The 27,769-nt window shown below is 39.0% G+C and overlaps 1 protein-coding gene across 1 annotated transcript; it reads left to right on the forward strand.

Annotated features, from left to right (window-relative positions):
- The first annotated feature begins 412 nt into the window (after nucleotides 1–412).
- On the forward strand, nucleotides 413–27,670 carry VIRMA (vir like m6A methyltransferase associated). Its single transcript, XM_036406280.1, is given in 25 exon segments — nucleotides 413–492; nucleotides 3,102–3,217; nucleotides 3,447–3,533; nucleotides 3,919–3,967; nucleotides 4,471–4,639; nucleotides 5,524–5,646; nucleotides 6,463–6,765; nucleotides 7,642–8,753; nucleotides 8,755–8,795; nucleotides 9,826–10,317; nucleotides 11,051–11,205; nucleotides 13,174–13,256; nucleotides 13,725–13,818; nucleotides 13,955–14,499; nucleotides 15,074–15,309; nucleotides 16,042–16,294; nucleotides 17,857–18,074; nucleotides 19,253–19,385; nucleotides 19,965–20,117; nucleotides 21,813–21,973; nucleotides 22,229–22,325; nucleotides 23,256–23,422; nucleotides 23,581–23,912; nucleotides 24,829–24,972; nucleotides 25,428–27,670. Coding segments are annotated over 25 exon segments (5,484 nt in total). The 5' UTR covers nucleotides 413–429; the 3' UTR covers nucleotides 25,586–27,670.
- The last annotated feature ends 99 nt before the right edge of the window (nucleotides 27,671–27,769 follow it).

A 27,769-nucleotide genomic window follows, 5' to 3' on the forward strand; every position in this document is an offset into this window, starting at 1 on the left:
CGGGGACTAGGCTTTGTGGAGAGCGGGGCCACCGCCCCGCTGCTCACAACCCCGACTGCGGCCCGAGTTTTAGCAGGTGAAAGGTGGGACTCGACGATCTCTGAGGTTTCTTCCAGCCTAATTCATTCTATGACTCCGTGAGTGCTGAAGCAATCCAGGCTCCCTCTCCCCGTGACGGCGCAGGGGGCGGCAAGACCTGCCCTGCCCTGGCCCTCAGCCCGCCCTTAGCCCAGCCCCGTCCCGCCCCCAGCTCCGCCCGCCCTCAGCTCAGCCCCGCCCTCAGCTCAGCCCCGCCCTCAGCCCGGCCTTCGCCCCGCCCTCAGCTCAGTCTCGCCCCGCCCTCAGCCCCTCCCGCCGCCCTGCCCGCCCCGCACGGCCCGGAAGCGTTCGTGCGCGCGCCGGAAGCGCGTCCCCCGCGGCCCAGCCAAGATGGCGGCGGATGCCGCCACCGAGCTGCTGTTCCTGGACACGTTCAAGCACCAGAGCGCGGAGGTAAAACGGGGTTCGGGTCCGCCTCTCCTCTCACCTCCCTTCCCCTCCTCTCCCTCCTCCTGGGCTGCTGCCGACGCTCCCTTGATTGCGCCGGGGCCTCCCGGGAGTGCGGAAGCCCCGCTGGGGCGGGCCCCGGCGGCGGTGGGGCAGGAGCAGCCCCGGGGCTGGTGCCTTCAAGGGGGAGCTGCCGCCTCCTTCTCCCCTTGCCTGACGCGAAGCCTGGCTCGAGCCGCTGTCCTGGCAGCCCGAGGTGCACGGGGCGGAGGGTGGTGGGAAAGCAGCGGGGGTTTAGAGGTGGCGGGGAGTAGAGGCGAGCGGAGAACAAAGAGGATAAACGTGCTTCGAGGAGGCGATCTAATGGAAGAAGTTGACTTCTGAAGCGGCCATGCCCTGCCACTTGTGAGATTCCTGATGCTTTTGTGTAGCTGATGATGAGGAGGGATATTTGTGTGTTTGTGAGATATTCCCTTAGATTTATTCACTTGACACAAAATGATTATGTCAGGCTTTTTTGGCAGTTCAAGATCGTGCAAATATTGCACTTTGAGGGTGTAGGGATCCTGAGCATCTTTCAAACTGCTGATCTTGCAGCAGATTTGTCTGGGGCTGAGCTCGCTGTGCCGTTCAGGGAGCAGGAACGGGACTGTTAGGGGAAAAGTGATTGTGTACTGTAGCATGACAAAGACGTTTCAAATTCATACAATAACTGACTGCGTTCATAGATAGGCATTAGGGAAAGAGAATGGAGTATTTTGAAATGCAATGAAATGCAGTTGAAAAGTTTTTCAGGAGTCTTCTAGCTGTCCAGATTAGCTAGGCCAAAATGTGTTTTTAATTCCACTATTTAGAACAATGTTAGGTGGGGAGGGCTACCCAGTGCTGTTCCCCTGCATAGAAACAGTAGCTACTCTTATTCCTCTCCAGGACCCTATGTTCTCTTGTTGAACATTTTTAATAATTTAAAATAATTTTCTGTCACTTCCATTCTTACCAGTGCCATTGTCCAAACCTGAACTTTAGGTATTATACGTGTTTCTTGAAAGCCTTCTTTATGTTGCGCTGATTCTTCTGCCTTGTGGATTATGAGTATTGCACTGGAACTTACAGTTCTTGGAAAGTACTGCTGTGGTTTTGAATAAAATTATTTATTTGGCTTAGCTATGCAGTTTAACTGCTGTTGAGTAGTTCTGATGTAAGGCCTTTTTTTAATGTTTTGTAGGAGAAGTGGGTTGAATTCACTTCTGGTTTTGGTGATGTTGATGCATGGCTGTCAGGATATAATCCAGCATCATTTAAAGAGGGATTTGTCTTTATTTGGGTGGTGCTCCTGAGGATGAAGCTCCCCAGAGCAGCCCTTCCTCCAGAAATCTGAGTCTCCTGCATGACTCAGATGTTTTTTAGAGGCACAGATGAGCTCCCACAGCCCCCAGTCCATGCAGGCTGCACTCGGCCTGTTCCTGTTCGTGTGTCTGTGCTCCCTGTCCTAGCAGGATTCCTTTGGTTCCACCATCCAGCTTCTGACACATCAGCCCACAGGCTAAGCTGTTTTATTGTGTGCTAAAAAATGTCTGCATCGATTTTTTAGATGACAGTAACACATGCCCAAAACTGTATCTTAAAAACTGTTTCTAAAATTCGGCTTTGTCTTTTATTGCTTACTAGCTTTCTAAAAATTTTAGTACTTGCTTTCTGCTGGTTTCATTTGCTGATTGTAGTGAAAGAGATCAATTTTGATTGCAAATCAACTTTTTTTTATTTTTCATTTTTTAGTTGTGTTAATAGATCAGTGGCTTGGGTTTTTTTTTTTCCTATCAGTCTGCTAATTCAGCTTGCTAATTGGAAATGTGATTATGAGCTTCTCTTAAGAAAATCTTTATATGTTTACAATTGAACATGAAGTTACATATGTGTACTGTTTAATGAGCATATGTATGATAAAATGATGGATAAATGTAATAAGATCTAATGCAGTGAATTTAGTGAGAGAAGATGTCCAGCATTAATTATTTAATAGCTGCTACATGGAGAGTCACTGTAAGTTTGATAATTTTCTAGTTTGCTCAAACATCTTGGAAAGTAGAAGAATTCTTTATACTTGCTGTTTCTGTGTGGTAAACAGAAATGATAATTGCTAAAGGTTTTCAGGTATTGCAAAATTGGAAAAATAAGCATCATATGGAAATTTTGTACAGATTTTCGTACTTACTTTTGTAAGTCAGATATACTGAATTACAATATTGGTATAATTTTTAATATTATATTTGAAATATGAAATTTGATAATGTTTAGAACTACATCATGCATACTTTCTGTCTGGAAAAAACAACCTGTTACTGTTAAAAAGATTCTTGCAAATAAAGGTAGTAAATTAAGTAAATAAACTTAATAGTAACATTTTCTATGAAAAAATAGTGCCAAATGTATGAAAAATGCTGAGATTATATTAAAAACTCTATTTTTCTGTATAACAGTGTTTATCAGTGTTTAGCATTTTACAGAGTTGAATTTTATTATTAGGATTGCTGCATGTTCTGTTAGTAGAGAATACAAGTGCATTATATGGTTTGTATTTTACATTTCCTAGACTTTGCTTCCTCTTTGTTTTGTAGCAAAGTACCAATATTGACGTGGTTCGTTTTCCATGTGTGGTTTACATCAATGAAGTCCGAGTCATTCCTCCGGGAGTGAGAGCTCACACAAGTTTGCCTGACAACAGGGCTTATGGGTAAGTGAAAGATACCAGGTATCAGATTCAGGAGAACCTTCCTCTTACTGTTTTGTTGAACTTTTGTATCTCAATAGACCTTCCTACATAAAAATGTAAAATGTATTTATGTGTTTGCTGAACGTGTAATTATTTTCAGGCGTTCCTTAAACAGTATAATTTTGTGGTAGTCCTGCTTACTCTGATAAGGAACTCATCTAATTTAATTTTACTTTCATTCTGTTCCTAGAGAGACATCCCCCCATTCATTTCAACTGGACTTGTTTTTCAACAATGTCAGCAAACCAAGTGCCCCTGTTTTTGATCGGCTGGGAAGGTAATTTCCTTTAAGATTAGTGTGTGACTTCATTATCTACCTTTTCTTCCTGAAAATTTTTATAGTGCAGAGAATGTGCAATAGAAAATCCTGTATCTCCTATGAGTTTCGTATTTGCTTTGGATTTTGCTAGTTTGTGTTTTTATCCTTTTCCTCTGATCTGTATGGAAGGACATAGTTTATGCTAAAGTAAGAAAAACTTCTGTTATTTTTAAATTTACAGAGCCGATATATATTAATGCAAGGAATTCTGTAGAAAGAAGTGATTTTTCTTTCTTGTATGTATTTGTTCAGTATCTTATTGTTGGCTTGTGTGATTAGTATTGCTGTGTTTTACTTCTGCTTTATATTAATGAAAAATTACTTTGTATCTTTCATTTAACAGCCTTGAATATGATGAAAACACTTCAATTATTTTCAGGCCCAATGCAAAGGTAATGCAGTGCGATTTAAACCTCCTCTTTCCCCACATATCTGTCATTTAGGTGTAAACATGGTTTCATGTGGTGGGTTAGCACTGTATAAAGTGTTTTTTGTTTCAAACCTTATCCTAAAACCTGCTTGTAGTTTAGATACTCTTTAGAGTTTTCTTGTGGTTTTTTGTATTGTCTTTTGTTTTTTTGTTTGTTGGGTTTTTTTCATTAATAGGCTGTTGTAGATCCAGTATCTAGTCAATGTATGTACTGCAAGGAATTTAATGATTTTAGAGAAAGATTATTTGTTGCAGTGATTGATGTGTTTAATGTGTTCTCAGTTTTCAAAATGTGGGATAAAGAGGAATTTTAATGTTGGATTTTTCTTTTGGCTTTTATGCAGATACAGATACAGTGAAGCTAGAGTAACTGTTTTGGAGTTGTGGAGTTGTCTTTAAGTGCTTTTTTTTTTTTCTTCTTTTTTTTTCTTCTTTCCTTTTTTTTTTTTTTTTAAAAACCAACAGGTCAACACGGATGGATTGGTTCTTAGAGGGTGGTACAACTGTCTGACTTTGGCAATATATGGCTCAGTTGACAGGGTAATAACTCATGAGAGAGAGTCACCTCCTCCACCACCCCCTCCGCCTCCACCTCCCCAGCAACAGCCTGGATTGAAAAGGAATCCAAAACATGGTGAGTCTTGGGAGAAGAAAGAGATTTTTTCTTTTACAAATCAGTGTTACAGTATCCCATCTGAAAAACAAATCCTCAATTCTTCCACATTTTAGATTACAGTGGCTTTCATTTTTCTTTATTGTGTCTTTAGTTTCATTTTTTTTTCTAGATTTATATTGAATGGTTTTAAGTAGGGTCTCATCCAGTGCTTTTATGAGAGTGGTTTATTTGATGTGTTGCTAGTTACTTTGGATGCTAAAAATGTAGTTTAACTTGTGTGAACTTATTACAATGTAGGTGATTGGAATATAAAAAAACCTGATTAGAATATTATTAAAGTCATAAGAAAATTTCACAGTTGTTAACTTTGCTTATCTGACTTGTGTAAAATACTTTACAGAGGAGTGCTCTGTGCTGGTTTTAGAACAGCCATGAAGAGAATCATGGTCAAATTCCTGCTTCAATTTTTGTTTTAGATTTAAAATTAGAACTATTGTTCAAAGCATGGCTGGAAGACTGCAAAATTTGCATACTATGTGCAGTAAAAGACAGTTGTAAACTGCAAAAGCCAGTTTCGTAAAATGTGAACTTTTTTAAAGCAATTCAGATATTATTGATAGAGTTACAGTATGAGTAGAGTAATTGGCATTACTCATATAAGTTTTAAACAAGTATTATATTAAAAAAATAAGCTTGTTTATTGATGTAGTTCTTGTTTACATCAAAAATTACTTCATCAAAAGTGACTTTAGAAAGTTGTCTCATGTAACGCAGAATATAGATAAAATAAAAGCTGGGCAATTGTGTTCCCCAGTCAAAAGTAGCCCCGAATCCCAAAAATTTTCTGCTTTTATTCCTGAGGTTTCATTAAATACAAGTTTTTATTTTCCCAATAAATATAGTTGATGGGGAGAAAGAAGACCAATTCAATGGCAGTCCTCCAAGACCACAGCCCAGGGGACCAAGGACACCTCCAGGCCCTCCTCCTCCTGATGATGATGAGGATGAACCTATGCCAGTGTCAGGTAAAATGAGAAGAGACTGTGTTTTATTTGCTATACATCACTGCTTAGAGGAGGCAGAATTCTGTGTTCCTGCCCAGTGTGAAGTTTCTTATCTGCTGTTACTTCTGCTGGACAGATTCAGTTTTAGGAAAGGGATTTGGAGAAAAATAGGCTTTGGGTTTGTTCATTTGCATCATTTTTAAAGATAGTAGATTGGGAATATTGGCTGTTAACCAATACACTGTTAAACATGCTACTCATGTTTTATATAGGTGTTCTGTTGAGTCTGGTATCCATTGTCCTTCTGCTTTATTTTGCAGCATCTGCCAAGTTACCCACTCTCTGTATTGCTTAGAAGTGCCAAGATGTTGATAGTCTTGCTGAACTAAGTGATTGTGTTCAGTCAAATCACGAGAAGATTTTCAAGATGCTTTTTTTGCATCTCTAGTGTATGTGATGCAGAAACCTAAAAAATATATACTGCCACTAAAGACAATAAAATATTTCTATAATACATTAGCAAAAAATGAAAGGAGAGCTGAAGAGAATCTCTTTTATTGTATGCAGGGCGATACATGGGGACAAAGGATGTGTAAAAAGCTGAGGTAGTTAATGACTTCTTTGCCTCAGTCTTTAGTAGGAAAAGCAGTTACTCTCCAGGTACCCTGGGCTGGAAGTCACATACAGGGAGCTGAATGAACCCTCAATAATCAAGGAGGGAATGGTCAGGCCAAGTGTATGGGGCCAGATGGGACCTACTCATAGGGCCAGTCCTATTTAATATCTTTGGATTTTGGAAAAGTGCTCTTATTTCTGAAACTTTGTATCTGTTTTTAGTGGTTGGGGAAAAAGAAGATGATGTGGACCATAGGGAGGATTACTTTGAGCCGATTTCTCCTGATCGAACGTCCATTCATCAAGAAAGCCAGTACTCGGACGATGGAGAAGTAGAGGAAGATCAGCCAGAAGAAGGGGATGATGATGATGATGTAGATGTTGAAGAGGAGGAGGATGAGGACGATGATGACGATGATGATGATGATGGTCATACAGTAGAGAGTATTGCTGATGAGGAAGAAGAGGAGGAGGAGGAAGATGATGAAGATGAAGAAGAGGGTGAAGAGGAGGAAGAAGGTGATGGTAAGTTGTAGACTTTAGAAAAAAAAATAGAGGTTTATGAAATTTTGATGGCAGTACCTTCATGATGAGTATGTGCAAGGGAACTGAATTTTTTCCCTTGGTGTCCTGGTTTAGGGCAAATTTGGGAGAAAACCTCCAAAGGGGGCCCTTCCAGAAAGCAAACCCACACGGCCCCTCCCCTCAGCTGGTTTGGGAAGGATTCCTCAGAGAGAAGTGGAAAGAACCTGTTTATTTAACAGGCAAAGCACCCCCCCCCAGCTTCATCCTAGGAAGGACACTTGGTTATTGCAACATTGCCTTGCTTGTGGTGCTGGCATCTCTCAAGAGCAGTATCTTGCTGTCAGATATTTATTCCTTTATAATAAAACTTTCTATTTATAGAGGAAAATAGATAGAGTTGTATAGGTGAGAATGAACATTCAATCTTGTTATGTTTTGTTTTGAAATGTAGGAAAGTGGTGAAAGACTATTTCTTAAGTAAAAACCATGTGAAGTTGTTTATATATTTGTCATCTTCTTGTGTTATTTAAAGATCCCACCCATATCTATGCAGAAATTGCAGGCTAGAAGTGTTTTTATAGGTGCAATCACAGGAAGAAAATCGGGCAATATAGTTGTAGTAATGTGTATTCTAGTTAAACTTCTTGCTTTATACATTCTTTTAAATGACTCCATTATTACATAAAAAACGCCTGTCAGGTGGGGCTTTCACTCATATCTTGACAGAGAAGGCTTTTTGTATGTTAGTGTGTGGTTGTTCTCTAGCTAATAATATTTGTGTAAAATGAATCACTACTTGTATTTGGAAGATATTCTCTGCAGTTATGAATTGGTTAATTCATAACTGATTTGGTAACTTAATCTTTGTCTTTTTAGGAGATGATGGCTATGAGCAGATTTCAAGTGATGAAGATGTAATTGCTGATCTAGAACGTGAAACATTTAAGTATCCAAGCTTTGATATTGAATATACTCCTGAGGATCTGGCATCTGTGCCTCCTGTGACATATGAACCTTTTGAAAAGGAGCTTGGACCACTTTTATACTTCAGCTGCCCTTACAAGACTGTATTTGAAAATGAAGTTGCTAAAATAAAGGATCAAGACACAGAAAAAGAAAATTCAGGGGCAGTGGAAGGCTCAGTTAAATTAACTGAACTGCTGGAATTATATCAAGAGGAAAGGGGTGCAAAGTGGGTCACAGCATTAGAAGAAATTCCAAGTTTAATAGTTAAAGAATTGAGCTACCTGCTGGTGAAAGACACAAAGCAAGACTATATTACCCAGCTAGTAGACTGGACCCTGCAGGCTTTAAACCTTCAGGTGGCTCTCAAGCAGCCCATTGCTTTGAACGTTCGACAGCTCAAAGCTGGGACAAAGCTGGTGTCTTCATTAGCAGAATGTGGGACTCAAGGAATAACGGCACTCTTGCAGGCAGGAGTGATTAATGTGTTGTTTGAACTGTTGTTTGCAGATCATGTATCATCCTCCCTTAAACTTAATGCTTTTAAAGCTTTGGATAGTGTAATTAGTATGACTGAGGGAATGGAAATGTTTCTAAGAGGTGGCACAGATGTACATGAAAAAAGTGGTTATCAGAAACTCCTGGAACTCATACTGTTAGATCAGACTGTGCGAGTTGTTACAGCTGGTTCTGCAATTCTCCAGAAATGTCACTTCTATGAGATTCTGTCAGACATTAAAAAGGTGGTGGATCAGTTAGCAGAGAACACTCCTCCTCTTCCTAATCACACAGAGCCAGAACAGGACCAGGACTTGGCAGGACTTGAAAGAACCAACCAAGAATATGAAAATGATGTGGAGGCTCCTATGGATATGGATCATCTTTTGGAATCTTCTAATATAAGCGAAGGAGAGATGGAAAAACTTGTTAGTCTCCTTGAAGAGATCTTCCATTTGATGGAAACTGCTCCTCATACAATGATTCAGCCCCCTGTGAAATCTTTCCCAACCATGGCACGCATTACAGGGCCCTCCAGAAAGGGATGATCCTTACCCTGTCCTGTTTAGGTACAGCAGTTGTGAATTTAATTTCTAGAGTGTGTTTCCTCTAGCTTGATAGAAATATATTTCAGGGGTGACTTTGAGATATTTCACTTAACTCTTTTTTGGAAGATTCTAGATTGTGGATATGAAGTCTGAGAGAGCTTGATAAGTTAATGTGCCTGTTATTTTATTGGCTTTTGATCAACCTAGAATGCACCTAGCCTGAAGTTAACATCCTTATTACTCTTTTTTAATCTCCTTATTGCTGGTAATGTGCTCACCCTTCGGTTGCATTCGTAGATGCTGACCAGTTATGCTTAGTCCTGTCCAGTTTGAAAATGATTGTAAATCTAGAGTGTTTATTATCTTCGAACACAACTATGTATATGGATAAAATATGTCTGGAATTCCTCAGTCTGGATGTTGAGGTGACAAGATGCAAACTGGTCTCTGATGAAAAAGTCATGCAGTTGTGTCACTGTGCTCACTTTCACAGCACAGGCAGAGGAGCTGAGGCTTGCCTGCCTTCAGCTCCTTAAAACATCTCATGGGTTCTTACTCTGTTAGCAAATTTCTGTCTAGAAAGTATTTCTGTAAATGCTGACAGATTTCTTTGGTAGCAGTGGTGTAGGTCATGGCTGAATATAGGCATCTACATGCAAAGAGTCTTCAAAAATTGCCTGCTAGATATGCTGTAATTATTGATTTCCTAGCACATTTAAAACATTGAATCTGACATTGATGATGATTCAGATGCAGTAAATTTAATAAAATACAGTGTCCTGTTTTGTGTGTAGATATGATTGAGGTTTTTATTGTTTGGGTTTTTTTAATGGAGATCAGAATTTTAGGACTTATTTCTGTAAATATAATAGCAATTACATTTTGTAAGGTTTAAATTTTGTACTGCTTCATAATTAGTTATTTCTCATAGTCCACAGAGCAATAAGTACTGAAGCTGGGAGGTACATAGTTCTACATAAAGTGTTGACAAATATTTGTAGTACTGCTGATTACTTACCTGATTTTGGTTTGTTTTTGTTTTTTTTTTCAGATATCTTCATAGTCACCATTTCTTGGAATGCATTACTTTGCTACTGTCTCTTCCAGTGACAGGTGCACATCCAGGTGTGCTCCAGGCTATCCGAGATATATTGCGTTTCCTGGCACAGTCACAGAAGGGTCTTCTTTTCTTTATTTCTGAGCACGAAGCAACAAACTTGTTGGTTAGAGCACTTTGTCAGTTTTCTGACCCGGATCAAGAGGAAGGTCTGCAGTCAGATGGTGCCAACGAGGATCCTTTTGCCCTGTGGCTCCTGCATTCAACACAGACGTTACAGTGCATTTCAGAATTGTTCTGCCACTTCCAGCGGTGCACAGCCAGTGAGGAGACTGACCACTCAGATCTGCTGGGAACACTTCACAACCTTTACTTGATCACCTTTAACCCTGTAGGAAGATCTGCTGTGGCTCATGTATTCAGTCTGGAAAAAAATCTCCAAAGTCTTACTACTTTAATGGAGTACTATTCCAAAGAAGCTTTAGGGTAATGTATGCATTTATTTATATCCTTTAGTTTTTTAATTTTAAAAGTATCTATCTTTTATAAATAATTCCATAAATCTAAAATTTCCTTTAGATCCCGATGTTTTTATTTAAAGCCAAAACAACTTTTAAGTAGAAGCATGTAATACAAAATCAGGCCTGTCATTTGTAATCAAGTACTTAATGCCCCAAATCTGTGTAGGTCATCAACAAAGTTCTTGTAATATATGTAGGGCAAACTTTTGATTATGTGGAAAAATCAGTAGGTAGGCAGTTTTTATTCAAGCATAAAATGTTGTCTGTGGAACAAGTAAAAAGTTTGGTATGGAGAGTACTGCACACTACTCTGGGGTGGGAATCTCAATTCTTCAAGTTCTTGTAGATGTTAAATGCAGTCATTGTTTTCTCTGGACAGGCACTTTAGGTAGCAGTGATTTTAAAATGATTTGTGAAACAGATAAAGTTACATAAAAATATTTGCATGCCATTTGACTGGATGTCATGGTTTGTTGATGCTGAAATGAATATGAATGTGTATAATGTGGCAGAAAGTGTTCACTTGCCAAAAAATAGGAGGAAATTGTTTGGATTTCTTTCATTGATAATTGTATGTGTCAATCCTTGTGGAAGGTAAAAGTTCTGTAGGTAGATTTTTAGGGGTCAAATAATGAAAATCTAACAGATATCCATTTGTGTTAGCTGAGATCTAAAGGAAAACCTTGTTGTTGTTTCAGAGACTCAAAGTCTAAGAAGTCAGTGGCTTATAATTATGCCTGCATCCTTGTTTTGCTGGTGGTACAATCTTCCAGTGATGTCCAAATGCTGGAACAGCACTCAGCACCTCTGCTGAAGCTCTGTAAAGCAGATGAAAATAACACCAAGTTGCAAGGTACAGTATGTGTAATTATCAACTGAGTTGTTTGAATGTATAGAAGAAATCTTTTTTATGTGCATAATTGGTGCTTTACAGTTGTCTGGCTTGGATAATGAAATTACTTTTGCAGTTGCATCTGATTAGTTGAGTCACTGAGATAATGTGCAATTTTTTCTGTTAATGAGAGTTAAATAGGAAATACTTAGAGTTAATTTTTTTTTCAAGTAAAATAGCTACCATGAGTTCTGGATAATTACAGGAAATTTGAAATTATTCAAACTGTGTTGATAATAGGAGAGTAAATTTCTGTAGAAGTGGACTAACTAGTCAGTGAGCTGAGTCTGATTTTTGTTTACTATTGCTATTGCTGTGGTTTAACCCCTGCTGGACACTGAGTACCACACCACTGTTGCTCACCCTGCCGCCCACCCCCGCTGGGATGAGGAGGAGAATCAGGGAAAAACAAGTAAAACTCCTGGATTGAGATAAGAAGTTAAATAATTGAAAAAAAAAAGTAACATATAATAATACTAATAGTGCTAATGATAACAATAGTAATAATTGTAATAAAAAGAAGAGAAGAGATAAAACCCAAGAAAACAAGTGATGCACAGTGCAATTGCCCACCTGCTGATCAATGCCCAGCCCCTCCCCAAGCAGTGATCGTCCACTGCCAGGCAACTCTCCCAGTTTTCATACTGAACATGACATCCTGTGGTATGGAATATCCCTTTGGACAGTTTGGGTCTGTTCTCCTGGCTGTGCTCCCTCCCAACTTCTTGTGCAGCTCCTCATTCACAGAGCATGAGACACTGGAAATCCTTGACGTAGGGTAAGCACTGACTTAGGGTTAGCAACAGCCAAAACCTCAGTGTGTTATCAGTGTTATTATCATGCTGAATCCAAAACACAACACTGAACAACAACTAGGAGGAAAACAAGCTCTATCCCATCTGAAACCAGGAGAGTGATGTAGTCTGACAGAATCTTTACTACTAAATAATCCTGGGACTGTTTCAGGGCACCTAGGCCAGCTGACATGGAATAGTCCATGTTACCCTGTTACTCCATCTTTTGATGTCCAAGCTGTGTCTTGGTGTCTTCCCAGCTTGTGTTGACTTACAGATCAGGCCTGGAACACTCAAAAAAATCCTCCTGGAGACTATTCTGACACCTGAACATTGAGACTCTGATGGCCAAAGTTGTGCTCTGCACTGGTTAACCCACTCATGTAGACTTACCATATACCACATACCAATAATCTCTTCCAAAACTTAAATGCACTAAAAGAAATCAGAGTTCTTCAAAGTTTAAGTTTAAATTTCTCCTCTGTCATGCTCTTATTTTTGCTCCTCACCTGATCATCAGACCACTTTATGAGAAGCAGGGCTAGCTTAAACCAAATCATGAAATCAGTCTGAGTCATCAATTCATATGCACTTGAACTTCACTTTTTTATAAATATTTTCAGGAGCAATGGTTTTTAAATCTTTAAATCTCTTATCCTAGGAACCTGTAACTTTCAGGTTGTTCTAGACTGAGAGAGACTGATAATCTGTAACGACTTCTAGCATGAGTGAGTGCAGGGCAGAGGTTGGCTCTGATTGGGCACTTAATAGAAGTTTTGTGCTTAGCTTGTAATAACCTATGCTTTATGTTAAGGGGAATGTGTTTTGGTTCTTTTCTTTAGCTGACAGTGCCCCTTAGTGTCTTTTGTAAAAAATTGTTTGATTACAGATAATGGAGATAATGAGATGCCTTCAGATTGGCTTGAGCCAAATTTTGTCAGTGTGCATAATATATATTGCCTATTCTGGAGTTCTGTTTTTGTTGATGCTTTTCAGCTGGCTACAGCTGCACTAAATGCCCCACAAATTTTGCACTTGGCTTTAATGCCTATTGTGTAAATTAAGTACATTTTGATTGGAAAAGGTTTTATGATCATAAATTCACTGACTTAAGTCTTTTTTTTTTTTTTCCCAGAGCTCAGCAAGTGGCTGGAACCTTTGAAAAATCTTAGATTTGAAATAAATTGTATTCCAAATCTTATTGAATATATCAAACAGGTCAGTAAAATATAGGTAGATGTTATCTTTATTTATGTTCTATAAGCTTAGACCTTTTGTAGTCTGATATTTTGTCTTAGATATGTACTAACATATTTAAAAATACATACTGTTATCCAAAAGAGATGTTTCTATTAAAGCCTATGATCTAGGCTGGGTCTTGCATTGTTATATTTATTGAAACAAAATCTAAGGTAAATATATGATGCAAAGATCTAATTATTTAAATCTTTGAGCTTCCTGTAAATCACAATGCAAATGTTGATGCTCTTTTTTTTTTAGTTTCTGCGTTAATTATGACTGCTTACCAAAAGGTGAAATAATTAAACTTAAATTTTGTGACACACAGTAACTAAATACAGAATTTGAATTCTGTAGCATGAGTATACTGGAGCAAGCAGTATACTCATGAAGTCCTTCCTTGTAATACAGACTCATTCCTTTTTTCTTTTTCTTTTCCCCTAAAAGAATATTGACAGTTTGATGACTCCAGATGGAGTTGGTCTTCCCACTGCACTTCGTGTTCTCTGTCATATTGCATGTCCACCGCCTATGGTAGAAGGTATGGCTGATGGATTTGTACAGGTTCAAGTACAAATCTTAGTTTTCTGAGTCTTCTACTTAAACCTGGCTAAAGTGTAACTGTGATTGCCCAGGAGAAATTAGAAATACAAAAATATTATTTCTTTTCTGTACAGGTCAACAGAAAGACCTTAAGTGGAATCTTGCAGTTATTCAGCTCTTCTCTTCCGAGGGAATGGACACCTTCATCCGGGTGTTACAGAAGCTGAACAGCATCCTTATTCAGCCTTGGCGACTCCATGTCAACATGGGCACCACACTGCACAGAGTCACTACGATTTCCATGGCCCGCTGTACGCTGACTCTGCTTAAAACAATGCTGACAGAGCTCCTGAGGGGAGGATCCTTTGAATTCAAGGACATGCGTGTTCCTGCAGCACTCGTTTCTTTACACATGCTCCTCTGCTCTATTCCTCTCTCAGGCCGCTTAGATAGCGATGAACAAAAAATCCAGAATGACATTGTTGATGTCTTACTGACTTTTACACAAGGTGTTAATGAAAAACTTACCATTTCTGAGGAAACTTTGGCGAACAATACTTGGTCTCTAATGCTGAAGGAAGTTCTCTCATCAATTTTGAGAATTCCTGAAGGCTTTTTCTCTGGACTTATACTGCTTTCAGAGTTGTTGCCTCTTCCACTGCCCATGCAGACTACTCAGGTATAACTGAGATGTATTTAGTTTTTAAAGAATTTTTATTACTTTTATATAACACTTTGACCATTTTTGTAGTGGTGGAAAGAACAGATGCGTGAAAGGATGAATTAAAGTTGTAGTAAAGCATTTGGGCTCACACAGATTCTGTGTAGATAAGTCTTTTTCAGCAGAAACAAAATTGGTATTGGAGCATTTTTCTTAAGTTAGCAGTCATATCTTGTTCTTTTGTCACTTGTGAGATTATCTAGATTTCTGTTCTGTTACTTAAATGACTGTCTCTGAAGCTTTTAATTTAACTCTGAATGCTGAACTTGGTATATTAAGGCTCTTCTTTCTTTTGTCATGGATCTTGAATTTGTTATCTTTATTAAGTAAGCATAAAAGGTCTGTGGCAATCCATGCTCCTGAGGGAATATCTAATTTGCTGGCTCATGCACTGTCATCTGGTGACAATGAAAATGGCATTCCATATTTTTAATGAGGACAGTAGTTGTGCTTTGTTTATACATTGTGATAGAATTCAGATTTTATCATAAAAATTGACAGGAAGAACCCTCCTGCCCTTCTGTTCGTGCAGGTAATTGAAGCCCATGATATTGCAGTGGCACTGAACACCAGGAAGCTGTGGAGCATGCACCTCCATGTGCAGGCCAAGCTGATCCAGGAGATCGTTCGCTCTTTCTCCAGCTCGTCCTGCCAGCCCATTCAGCACATGTTGAGGAGGATTTGTGTTCAGCTCTGTGACTTGGCTTCACCTACTGCTCTGCTCATCATGAGGACAGTATTGGATCTAATTGTAGAAGACCTGCAAAGGTATTTTTGTTTTCTCTTGCAAAGATTTTGTTGATGAACTGTTTAATTCACCTTGCTTCTGCACAGTAGATTTAGCAGGAAGAAAATACTTTTGGAAATATTATGCATTATGGGCTGAACAAATTCTCATTCCAGTGCTATATGCTGTGTCCTGATAATGCTTAAGGTTGCCAGAGAACCAGCTCATACCTCTAGGTTTTGATGTAGACAGTTTCATGTTGCATGTTTATGGTAAGTATTTAGGAAGATTTTCTTCAGGTTGGCTTTGCAAAGCCTCATCTTTCCTATAAAGTGCTTTTAAGGACCTGTATGACATAAATTAGAAGAGTAGGCCAGTAAAGTTTGCTGTACTGGAATTATATATGTGTATAGATGTTTGTAAACTAGTGGAAGTTGAATGATACAGGTTCAGAGGGTTTTGAAACTGAGTGCTCTTTCTTTAAAACATAATTATCCCCTTAGATACTGTTTACATAACAGCATATTTATCTTATACAATTAGATACCCTACAGTATTTAAATGCACAGTAGATTAATTAATGATGTGACCAGAAGTTCTTTAGTGAAAGTTGAGCAGTTTTCAAAAAGTAAATGGAACTATAAGTTTAAGTATGCAAACTAGGTGAATTTTTTCTAAAATGCAGAATTATATGACTCCTGTGATGGTTGTTTTTATAGTTTCTTAGAGCACTTTAAACCAGCTTTTTCACAGTGCACTAATAACCCTTTCAGCAACACAGAAGACAAAGAGAAACAGTACACTGGACAGACCACTCGACTGCTTGCTTTATTGGATGCCCTGGCTTCACATAAAGCTTGTAAATTGGCTATTCTGCATCTTATCAATGGAACTACTAAAGGAGATGAAAAGTATGGAGAGGTTTTCCAGGAGCTCTTGGCTTTGATGCGATCAGCTGGGGACAATGTCACTCATCAGCAGTGTTCTGAATATGTAACTTCCCTTTTGCAGTCCCTCTGTGATCAGGTATTGGCTATATTTAATGCATAATGTGTGTTGATTATTGTAGGAGAAAAATTAAATGAGGTTGTTTCTTAAGCACCCCTCTTTTTCCAAAATTAAAAAAAAATAACCTTGTTAAAACACAAAAAATGGTGCATGGTTGGCTACTTTGGCAGATATGCTGCCTTCTTGTTCTTGAATGTAAATAGTTTCTATTTTATGACATGTCTTCTGCATTATGTGCACTGTTCTGGCAGCTCATTAGAGACCAGAAACTGAATGGGACAAAGATTTCCTGTCCCATCAACTGAGAGAGGGATACCATTTCTCCTTGTGGGCCACTGACAAAACTTGAGTTGTCACTGTTCACTTCTTACCTAGTTAAATAAATATGTATCTCTTAGTTATCTAACTGAAACCTCTTGAAAATGTATTCCAAATATAAAGATATGTATGCTATGCTGGTACTGTAAAACTCCTCCATTAAAAAAAACAAACAGAAGTTGGTAGAGCAAGGTAAGAAATGCTCATTGAAAGTTGATTCATAGACTGGCCCTGTAGTTTCTCATTAATCTGTGCACAGATTTGCATGCCATCATTTGTCTCACTAGCACGTGTATTTATTTGATCCAGTGCTTCCTCAGTTACACAAAAGACATGTGGATGTTGTTGGTCAGTAGAGATAATCAGCCATTTGCAAAGATATACAAACAAGATATCTCTGTCCACACAAACTTGTTGGGAAAATCAATCTTGTTTGATTTTATGTAAAATATGGAAGTGACAGAAGATCCTAAACTTCATAGGTGGTGTCTGCCGCCTCTTAGTTTTCACAGAACCTTAGAATCAAAGCATATCTCGAATTGGAGGGGACCCATAAGGATCATCAAGTCTAACTCCCTGCCCTTCACAGGAATATCTAAAACTAAACCATGACTAAGAGTGTCATCCAGAGGCTCTCTGAACTCTGACAGGCTTGGTGCCTAATCACTTCCCTGAGGACCCTGTTCCAGTGACTGACCAGCCTCTCAGTGAAGAACCTTTTCATGATGTCCAACCTGAATGTCCCTTGATGCAGCTTCATTCCATTTCCCTGTGTCCTGTGGCTGGTCAGCAGAGGGAGGAGAGCACCTGCCCCTCTCCTGCTCCCTTAAGGCACTTTTAGATTGCTGTGAGGTCACCCCTCAGCCTTCTCTTCTCCAGCTGAATCAGCCAAGGAACTTCAGCCTCTTTGACCAGTGTTTTGAGATTGAGGGACACATTGACTACCTAGGCAGGAAACTGTGTATGTTATCCAGTGACTATTTGACTTTAATTTTACCTCTGCTACAATATTTCAGAAGCTGAAAAATTTGAAGCTTTTATGTTTAAAAAATAAATAATGGTTTGTAACCCTTAACAGGACTGAACAAAAAAGATGTTCTAGGTTAGTATTTTGCTGATCAGTAATAACTGAAATACTGGAATAAGATGATAGAGGGATAGTGAAAGAGCCCAGTGCTTCTGACTGCATGTGTGTATGGTTTATATTTACTGCGGGCATATAGAATGCATTTTTACTATATGTATAATAATAATTCTTTCAGGATATTGCACTTATTTTACCAAGTTCATCAGAAGGCTCTGTGTCTGAATTAGAGCAGCTTTCCAACTCCTTACCAAGCAAAGAGCTGATGCCCTTAATTTGTGACTGTCTGATGGAAACATTAACGAATTCTGAGAGCAGTTACAGCTGTCTGCTGACATGCATCCGAACAATGATGTTCCTTACGGAGCATGACTATGGCTTCTACCACTTGAAGAGGTATGGTATTTTATGATATCCCTGACAATTTAAAATTGTTTAAAAACTGTAGTGTGGAATAATTTTTTACATGTTTAGTAGAAAATGTTGAGGATAAGGCATCTAAGCTTTCGTTTCTCATTGGGGCTTCCGTGTTTTACTCAGTATTTTGGTCTTCCTTCACACTCTGAATAATTTCTGCAGTATGCATACAGAAGCACTTAATTTCATGAAGGAGACAAAGCATTTGAAACAGATTTGTACACACTGTTTCCCCACTCCAAGGCTGGAGGATTAGAATGAGATGTAGTGCTCTTGTTCTTTCCCTTTTGTGACACTCAAAGAGCTCTCATCTGGAGAACTGTCTGTAATTCCTGTCTTTTTAGGGGATTCAGTTTGCACTTCCCGAGTGTTCTGATCTCCAGACAATTAAGGCTTTAGCAATTAGTTGGTTTTTTTTCCAAACCATTTTTGTTCACTCACTTTGAACAGAATATACATGTATTGGACAACATGTTGTTTTGATACTTGATTCTTTGTCCTGTATTTGGACCTGTTTCTGTTTGCTGAAGTTGAAGTGCAGAGGCAAAAAGGTGAGGCTTGCAGAGAGAAAAAGGAGCCTTGTCAAGGTGGTTCAAAACACTTTACAAGTTGTAGATGCAAGAAGCCATAAAACCACCAATTAAAAATTAGCAAGTTACAGATGATGTTCTTGCATCTTAGAGATGCTGGATCCCATGTGTCCAGCTGTCAGCTTCAGTGCACAGCCTTGCTGTTTCTGTTCATGTTGCCTTTACAGTTTGTTTTCTGCAGTTAGGCATCAGGGGGTGGAGTGAAATTGTAGCTGCAAGCATGATCCTGCTTCATACATAAGGTCCTTGTGCAAGCACATATTTCTGTACTTCAGTCCCTTTTCTGCCAAAGATGAAATTGTGATTTCTTGAATGTTTTGAGGTAGTATATATAGCTGTATATGTGCACTCTGAAATATCTGCAGATATTTTCACCAGACAGTACTGGTGAAAACAGGAGTTTAGTGTGGAGAAAATACTGAAGCTCCAGCTTTGTAATCAATGCTGAAGATGATAATTGTAAAATTTGCCAGGTTTATTTTGCCATTTTCTTCTAACCAGTTATGGTGGAACAGTCACAGTGTATGTACCAATAAAGTATTTTCTCTCTTTTTGTTTTACAAACAGCTCTCTAAGAAAGCACAGCAATGCTCTGTACACTGTATTGAAGCGAGTAATAACTAGTTTCAGCAAAGACACGGGTGAACTGGCCTCTTCATTTTTGGATTTTATGCGACAGATTCTGAACTCTGATACGCTGGTAAGCAAATATGTATTGAATGCTTAAACTCAGCTGCATTTTCTGAAATCTGCAGTGTGAGACATGCTCAGGAACAATTATTTCAGAAAGTGGTTGATTGTGCAGATTTCTGGGTGGGGCTTTTCCATCAGTAATGTAGTGCCATCTTTCGTTTTTAATGAAATCTGTGAAAGCTGGGCAGGGATGTATGTTTAGTAAGTAAGAGGGCTTTTCAGGAGGAAGAAAGGCATATGTGTTCACACTGATTTCCTAAGTGAATAGTATGCTGTGGTGTCCCACTTTTAGATTCACAGCATCCTGTTAGAGAGCTGCTGTACTGATGTGTAGTATAGAAAAAACTGTAAAATCTATGATACAGACCTCATCTAGTACAGGAAAGGGTTGCATTCATCTTGATGCAGTATATAAACTTGCTTGTTGAAGTGTACTTTGTTAAAATAATTTACATCATATATTTTTAAATCAAGAGAACTCATTTTGCTAGATTTGCTCTAATGTGTGTTAGAATTCAAAGGGATTTAGAGTCCAGAAGTACTGAACATTTATGAGTACTCGCTCCCCAACTGTCAAATATTTTAGGGATGTTGTGGAGATGATGGAAGCCTTATGGAAACAGATGGATCCCATTCAGGCAGAACGCTGGGTCTTACCACTGCAGAGTTAAAACATCTACTACAGAACAAAGAAGAAACCCCAGAAAGCCTGCTTCTTGATCTGGAGAAACATGTTATGGTAAAAGAATTCAAATAATCAAGCTGATGTTGCAGTTTTCTGTTAGCACATCCTATGAGCCAGGCAGGTAATGCTGTCATGGAAGGCAGCACATACCTACAAGCAAAGGGTGTAGGGTGGTGGTGAAGCAGATTGTTAATGCAATAAGCAGCAGGAACCCCAGCTTAGCAGTGGCTCGATGTTACTGCTGACTGGTAAGTGGAATTAATACTGGGGGCTGGATATTGTTGGGTGTTTTCATCCGAGGCCTGAACAACAGATTCCTTTTCAGTGAGTTTGTGGATGCCAGCAGGATGGGGGGAGTGACTAATCTGACATACAACAAAGCCTCAATCCAGAGAGATCTCAGTAAATGCTTTAGGATTGGTTTAGCAGCAAGTTTGTGTGGTTCATTAGGAAAAATGCTAAGGTCTGCAGTGAAAGCAGGATAGTCCCATGCCTTGTTGCAGGCTGGGCTGACAAGGGCCAGGTGGTTGTGTTGGTTGATAGGTTAAAGGTGAGCCAACAGTGAAGGGTCACTAGAAACAGGTGAGTGAGTGTGTTCTCAGCCATCCTGGAAGGAGCATGGTCAGCGCAGCCAGGGGCCTTGTTGTCTCCCACCATGGGATGCTGCTGAGCTCTCATGTGAGTGTTGTGTTCACCTGTGACCAGCTTTGCCCTCTCACCAGTTCTAGAGAGACCTGGGGAAACTGGAGAGGGTTCTACCAAGGTGCTCAGGGACCTACAGAACATGTGCTAGTGAGTGAGAGGAGAGTGAGAGGAGGAAGAAGCTGGGCTTGTTTAGCCTGGTGAAGAGGGCTCAGGAACTATTTCACAGTTTTCCACAGCTGTTTGGGAAAATAGTAACAAAGATGGTGGAATCAAACTTATTTTGGTAATTCCAGATGATAAATCAAGGGGCAATGCCCCTGGATTGTGGCTTCAGAGGTTCAGGTTGACATTAGGAAACAAAAAATTACCCACTGAGAGAGAGGAGAGTGAAGCACTGAACAGGTCAGTGAGGCTCTGGGCTCTGTGTCACTGGAACTTTTTTTTAGACATGACTGGATAAAGTTATGGCTGACCTGACCTGGCTTAGATGGTAGTCCTGCTTCAAGCAGTGATGGTGTGGACTGGACTAGAGGACATGCAGAATTCAATGCATCCAACTTCTCTGTGATTATAATTGCAAACTTAACTCTGATATTCAAATTGATTCTCTGTAACTGATGGCAGCCATGCAGTAGATAGCTAATTTAAGAGAGTCCATGAAGCAGCTGCTCCACAGCCTGTTGATCATAAATGCCTTTCAAGTGCTTTATTCCCTCCTGTCCCTTCCCTGGCTGTCTACATCTATTAGCTAAGAGATTAAAAGCCATTGTTCTGAATGAGGAACAGCAGACACAGGACATTGGAATGCTTCTTACATAAAACCTGGGGCAGTGTCTTCCTTGGGACTGTTATAAAGGATATTGCATCAGTTGGGAATGGAACCTAGAATGTGCATGTGGTGACATGGTATGTTTAGTACCACACCTAGGAGCTTTCTGCTGTTGTTTGTGTACTCAGGTGTCTTACTTTCTCAGGTGTCTACTTCCACTATTTGTGGCTGGGTAGACTGTTGTATAGTAACTCCACCTTTTTTAATAAATAAGCAAAACATTTTTCCTTCTCTGCAGAGGGGTGAAAATTCTGATTTGTTCTGTGTTGACATAGGATCGTTCTAAGGAAGATGATGGCCTTGAATCCTTACTGGACAACATTGTTGGAGTAAGGCAGATGTTGGAGTCAGCAGGTGATTCTTGTCCACTGAGTGACCAAGATGTTGAGCCTACTCTTTCTGCACCAGACTCTCTTCAGAATTTGTTTAACAACAGGTAAAATGGTTGAGTGTGTCAGCAGTGATTTATTTGTGAAAATTGACTATTTTATGCATACATAAATTAAGTATATTAAAAACAGGATCTAAAGAGCACTGTTGTCACTACTACCCACAAATCCCAATGTATTTAATGTCATGTGAGTATCAAGAGTAGGGCAGCAATGTTCACGCCAGGTCCTGTGGTGCTGTGTATGCTTGCAGGTGGTTGTGGTTCATAACCAAGCAGGCCTTTGGCCTTGTTCTGTTGTAGGACTACGTACGTGTTGGCAGATGTGATGGATGACCAGCTGAAGTCCATGTGGTTCTCACCCTTTCAGGCTGAAGAAATAGACACTGACCTAGATATGGTAAAAGGCTTCATTAATGTATCTGAAGTGGATTTAAAAATGAGGGTTAATCTGAACTAGTAGCATCAGAAATTCATGTGGCTAAATGGATTGTTTTCCTGAGCTCACCTTTCTAACTTGACCCAGATAGAGAGGTTCACATTTGTTAAAGGGGTTATCAAATGCTTTCAGATTGACTTGGAAGCTGCTACAAAATTGGGATCTTTTGCAGTACCCTAGGGGAACAGTTGCTGTGTCAGTCTCAAACTGCTTTTGCACTGCTCTTGAGGCTTTTCATCAGTTTGTATTAAAGGAAGAAAATAATGTTATTTAGTTTCTTTTCCTTGCTTGTCTTCTGTCATTGCAGTAATATCCACAAGAGCCTCAGAGCTTCATTTTTTTTTATTTAAATACTTGCTCTGAGATAACAGAAGGGGGAAACATGGCAGTAGTAAATGAAACTACCTGCACAAAAGTTTCTTTTTTGAAACTTCTGGATTATAAACTTTAACGCTAATAATGGAAAATACAGTAACATTCTGGGTTTTTTAGAACTAAGGAATTGGCAGTGTCTTAATTTCTTGTGTGAGAAACAATCAGTTTCTGTGACTTCATTGCCTTAATTCTTTTTTAGTTTTAATTTTTTAATTTACATGCAAAGATAGTTATGTTTTAATTTCCGTAGCAAAACCAAAACTGTATAAAAGTGACATTAATAAATTTATAGAGCTGTATCTTAAGCAAGAGAATTTTCAACTGTGGGTCATTAAGTGGCAAGATAGGTGTTCATATTTGAGAGCTATGCCCTTCACTCCTTTTGTGTTCAGATCTGTCAAGATAATTTTGCTGTAGCTCTGCTTCATTTTTTGTTTTGTTTGTTACTGCTGCATGTTTTTGGTTTTTTTTTGGAGGTGCTAGTAATGATGTTTTGATTAAATTTTCTCTTTGAAGGTAAAAGTTGACTTAATTGAACTGTCAGAGAAGGGCTGCAGTGACTTTGACTTGCAGGCTGAATTGGAGAGGTCATTTTTGTCAGAACCATCATCTCCTGGACGCACAAAAACCACAAAAGGGTTCAAGCTTGGCAAGCACAAGCATGAGACCTTCATAACTTCAAGGTAAAATGAACTTAATGAGTTAACTGTGTCTTCAGCATTGATTTGTATGTTGTCAAAATGTCAGATACCTTTCAAATTGCATCTCCAGTATGGAGAATGCCTGACCATCAGTAGTACAGTGTTACATTAGCTAACTAAATCATGGTTTGTCATGACAGTGGGAAATCTGAGTACATAGAGCCTGCAAAGAGAGCTCATGTTGTGCCACCACCCAGAGGAAGAGGAAGGGGAGGATTTGGACAAGGAATTCGACCACACGATATCTTCCGTCAGAGGAAACAGAACACAAGCAGGCCACCCTCCATGCATGTGGATGATTTTGTTGCTGCAGAGAGCAAAGAAGTGGTTGCTCCAGATGGGATACCACCAGCCAAAAGGCCACCAAAAGTGTCACAGAAGATTTCTTCGCGTGGTGGATTCTCAGGGAACCGTGGAGGACGAGGAGCTTTTCACAGTCAGAACAGGTTCTTTACACCACCTGCTTCAAAAGGTATGTTGGTTCCTGTATTAGAACTGGAGTAGATGCTTGCTAAAATTGCTTCAGTAATACTAACCCAATTTCCTAGCAATTTATCATCCCTGGTGTGAGATCTTCCTTGAAGCAGTGTTGTTGCAATGAGTTGTTTAGCACCAGGAAAGATTCTCTTGAAGGTGAGAACCTCCAAAGCTGTAGATAGCTAATTTAAGAGAGTCCATGAAACAACTGCTCCACAGCCTGTTGATCACAAATGCCTTTCAAGTGAAACAAGGCTGTGAATTCCCATGCTGCCTTTCTGCCTCTCTTTTACAAAAGTAGTCAGCTGTTTCAGCAACTCTTGGAGTGCTTCCCTGTCTTTTGTGACATGTAGTTACTGAGATCAAGCACCACAGTACATATTTGGGTTAAAATGAGGGTTTGGGATAAAAGGATGGAAGATCCTTGGAAGATCCTGACAAGAATACGATGCAATTTTCAGTGAACCTGGAGATTGTAACCTACAGAGTGTTAAATTTCTTTCATACATAGTCAAGATTGCATTCCTTTTCCTTCCATCCCATAATTAGGGCAAGTCCTTGCAAAGTAAAAACAGAAAATACTTCTATTCATAAAGTTATAAATACTAGAATTTATTTCACCACAAAATCTGAAAGTACAAGAGTTTGTCTTGATACGCTAGATAATGTGAATTCTTTTCAACTTGACTCCTTGCCTGATAAATAGATCTGTTCCCTGATTCTGTGCAGAATAACTTGTAGACTTCAAGTTGGAATACTGCAGGTATGTTGATAGAGAGTATCTTTATCAATTTGAATTGTATAAATATTATGTTACCACCCTGAGTATTGTGAAGATTGAAATGGGAAAAAAAACCCCAAACCCAGTGATGTTTGCTCAACAGTGTGTTGGTTTTTCTCTCCCTATCTAGGAAATTACAGTCGTCGTGAAGGTGCTCGAGGCTCAAGTTGGAGTGCACAGAGTACGCCCAGGGGAACCTACAATGACAGTAGAGGTGGTCAAAGCAATTTTAACAGGGGTCCACTGCCACCACTGAGACCATTAAGTTCAGCAGGTACATGGTATTCATATGGGCATCGAACTATAGAGAATTCCTTGAATTTCATTTTTGCTTTACAAATGAAACCATGCAAGGATGCTGCAGACACCTTGAAATTCAGCAAATGTTTTAAGCATATATGAACAGTTGTCAGTGAGACCATGTCAAATACGTGCTTTTGTACGAGCTGCCCTGTAACCCGTAAAACTTGCTCAATTGAACACGTGATCGCAGAATCTTAATTTTGCACTCAGACTTTTGTCATTCGATTCTCTTCGTACCTCCATGGTAATCGTAGCGCAATTAAAGCAGCAATGCTTGCCTAAAAGAAAAGTGAAAATTAAAAGGAGGAAACAGACGCTGTTTGTATCTCATCCTGGTTTTGTTTCTTACGCTTTGGCAGCAGCTACTCCGCCTAGGGCTTTTTTTTTTTTTTTTTTCCAACTGAGTATACTTTTCTTTGCTTTAAGGCTACCGACCGAGTCCTCGCGATCGTGCGTCCAGAGGCCGTGGAGGAATTGGACCGTCTTGGACAAGTGCTAATAGTAGTAGCAGTGGTGGCTCAAGAGGGAAATTTGTTAGTGGAGGCAGTGGAAGAGGTCGTCATGTACGTTCCTTCACACGATAGAAAAAGACCCAGTGGTGGAACAGCTCAACCTTGTGGACTTCTGTGAAGATGACAGAGAAAGCAGCGTCACTAACGGACCAATTCAGTTTCTGGTATCTGGAGGACACCAAGAGAATATTTTTGTCCGAAGAAAAAGCTTTTGTTTGATACAAGAATTGAAATTTCAATAGAATTCAAGACTTTTTGTGTACAATTGTAAATTTTTTGTTCCTTTTGAAAGAATGTTTCAATTTTTTTGTGGATTTCAGTAGACTATACTCAGTAAAGCACCTCTTTCAGTTAAGACTTGAAGAACTTCTTAAATATTCATTGTGCCAAAAGAAAGGTGCAAGTGTTTTGTGTGTGACTTATTACTGCAAGAAAATTAAAAAATATGTATGTAAGGCAATTTTGGTTTTTTTTTTCCTCTCAGGTTTAGAGCCATTAGCCTTTTTTTCCTTTGTTACTTTATTATCCAGTCTGGGTTATTAATCAATGAGGTGTGTCTGGCAGGAGGTGCAGTAGCCAATGATGGAAGGAAGAACAACTGAAAATAATTAACCTGTTAAAGTATACAAATGTCAATGTAATTAATGTAGGTTTTGTTGTACATCTTGGGAAATGAGATTAGAAACTTCTAAGTCCCACACCAGGTAAAATTTGAATAAAGTCTGTCACTAACTTCAGGAAGAATAAGTCAACATTCCATCACTTACTTTACAACTCCAGCTCATGCATTAGGAGCACAGGAGTTATTTGACTGGAAAGCAGCATATACTTTCAGTTAGAAAGCAAATACTCATACCCTTAGAGTACCTGGAGTTAATTTGTTCCCTCTCTCTCCTCTGCCTAACATAGTTGAGAAGAGGGCAGAGACACAGGTGTGTAACCTGAGCCAACATGTAGTCTATAAAGAACTGGAGTTTTGTTCCTGTAATTAGACTGAGATACGGTGAAAAGAGAAAAAGGAGGAGTAGGAATTCATAAAGAAATATCACTACTCGATTAAATTCTGAATTAATTTTCATATTGAATTCAGTGAAGTAAGGTTTTATGTGTTTGCATTCCTTTGGGCTCCGTGGGTTTCATAGAATTAACAGATTTTCAGTAGCCATTGCATTTTTGGACAGGGTGGGGTAGCCTAAAGGCCACATGCAGTATTTGCAAATGAGCTCTACTGTAAGACTTAGTTTGATTTTCACTTATGCTTGGTCTGTTGACACTACAGAAGTGCTATAGAGGGGTCTTACTCTACTTAAATACTGGCCGTATCGTATTTCAAGTGTTCTAAAGTATGGTATTATGTTAAATAGAAATTTTTTTACCTCTATACTGCCTGACTAAATTAAGTAGGTTTTTCATTTGATACACAGAAGGCCCCTATTAGCTGTATTTTTCCTGCATGGAGACTCTGAGACTGTCCCACTGCCTGGGAGGTGATTGAATAACCAATGAAAGTGGGAAATGCCCATGAACTGACTGGGTGCATCTATGGGGAGCAATATCGGTTCTTAAAGAGTTTAACCTTGTTTAAAATAACATGGACAGATTTGGATTGGAAGCCAAACAATTTTCTGAATGGTAAAATAAGAGGGAGATGTAATTTTACTAATAATGACTAAAATGGGTGGAGCTTTCACAGGCATTACTGTTATTAATGCTATTTTTTTAAGGAGCACTGCATAAATATTTTTAAAGCTGACTCACTCCTTTATACCATGTGTTTAAGGTGGTTATTTTTTTAGAAATTTTACTGTTTTCGAAACTAGCAGGGATATAAATCATTTGATTTCTGTCAGGGAATTTGAAATGAAAAGTAAAGTATCAAGCATGGAATAAATATGTAAATATTCAGTACTGGTTCTTCAAAATTTAAAATATACAGCATGTCACATTAGTAATTTTCAAACTAGGAGGAAATAAAGGGTTGATACATTGGTGTATGAAAGCTATGTAAATTTAAACTTGAAAAAAGAAGTGTGTGTATATTATGTTTTTTGGTTTGTTTTGTTTTTTTTACTAATGAATTTAGTTCTGTGACCCTTCAATACAAAGTGGTTCCTTTCATGGATAAATTCAGCATGAAATAATGCTGTTCAAAACTCAGGTGTTACTTGGTTTGCTTTTTAAAATGAGATTGCTACCATGAGTAAATAACACTTCAAAGAAGTGTTCAATTTTGCTTTTGATACTCTGGCTAAAAAA

Source organism: Molothrus ater, chromosome 1, assembly GCF_012460135.2.
Source record: "Molothrus ater isolate BHLD 08-10-18 breed brown headed cowbird chromosome 1, BPBGC_Mater_1.1, whole genome shotgun sequence".
Taxonomy (NCBI): domain Eukaryota; kingdom Metazoa; phylum Chordata; class Aves; order Passeriformes; family Icteridae; genus Molothrus; species Molothrus ater.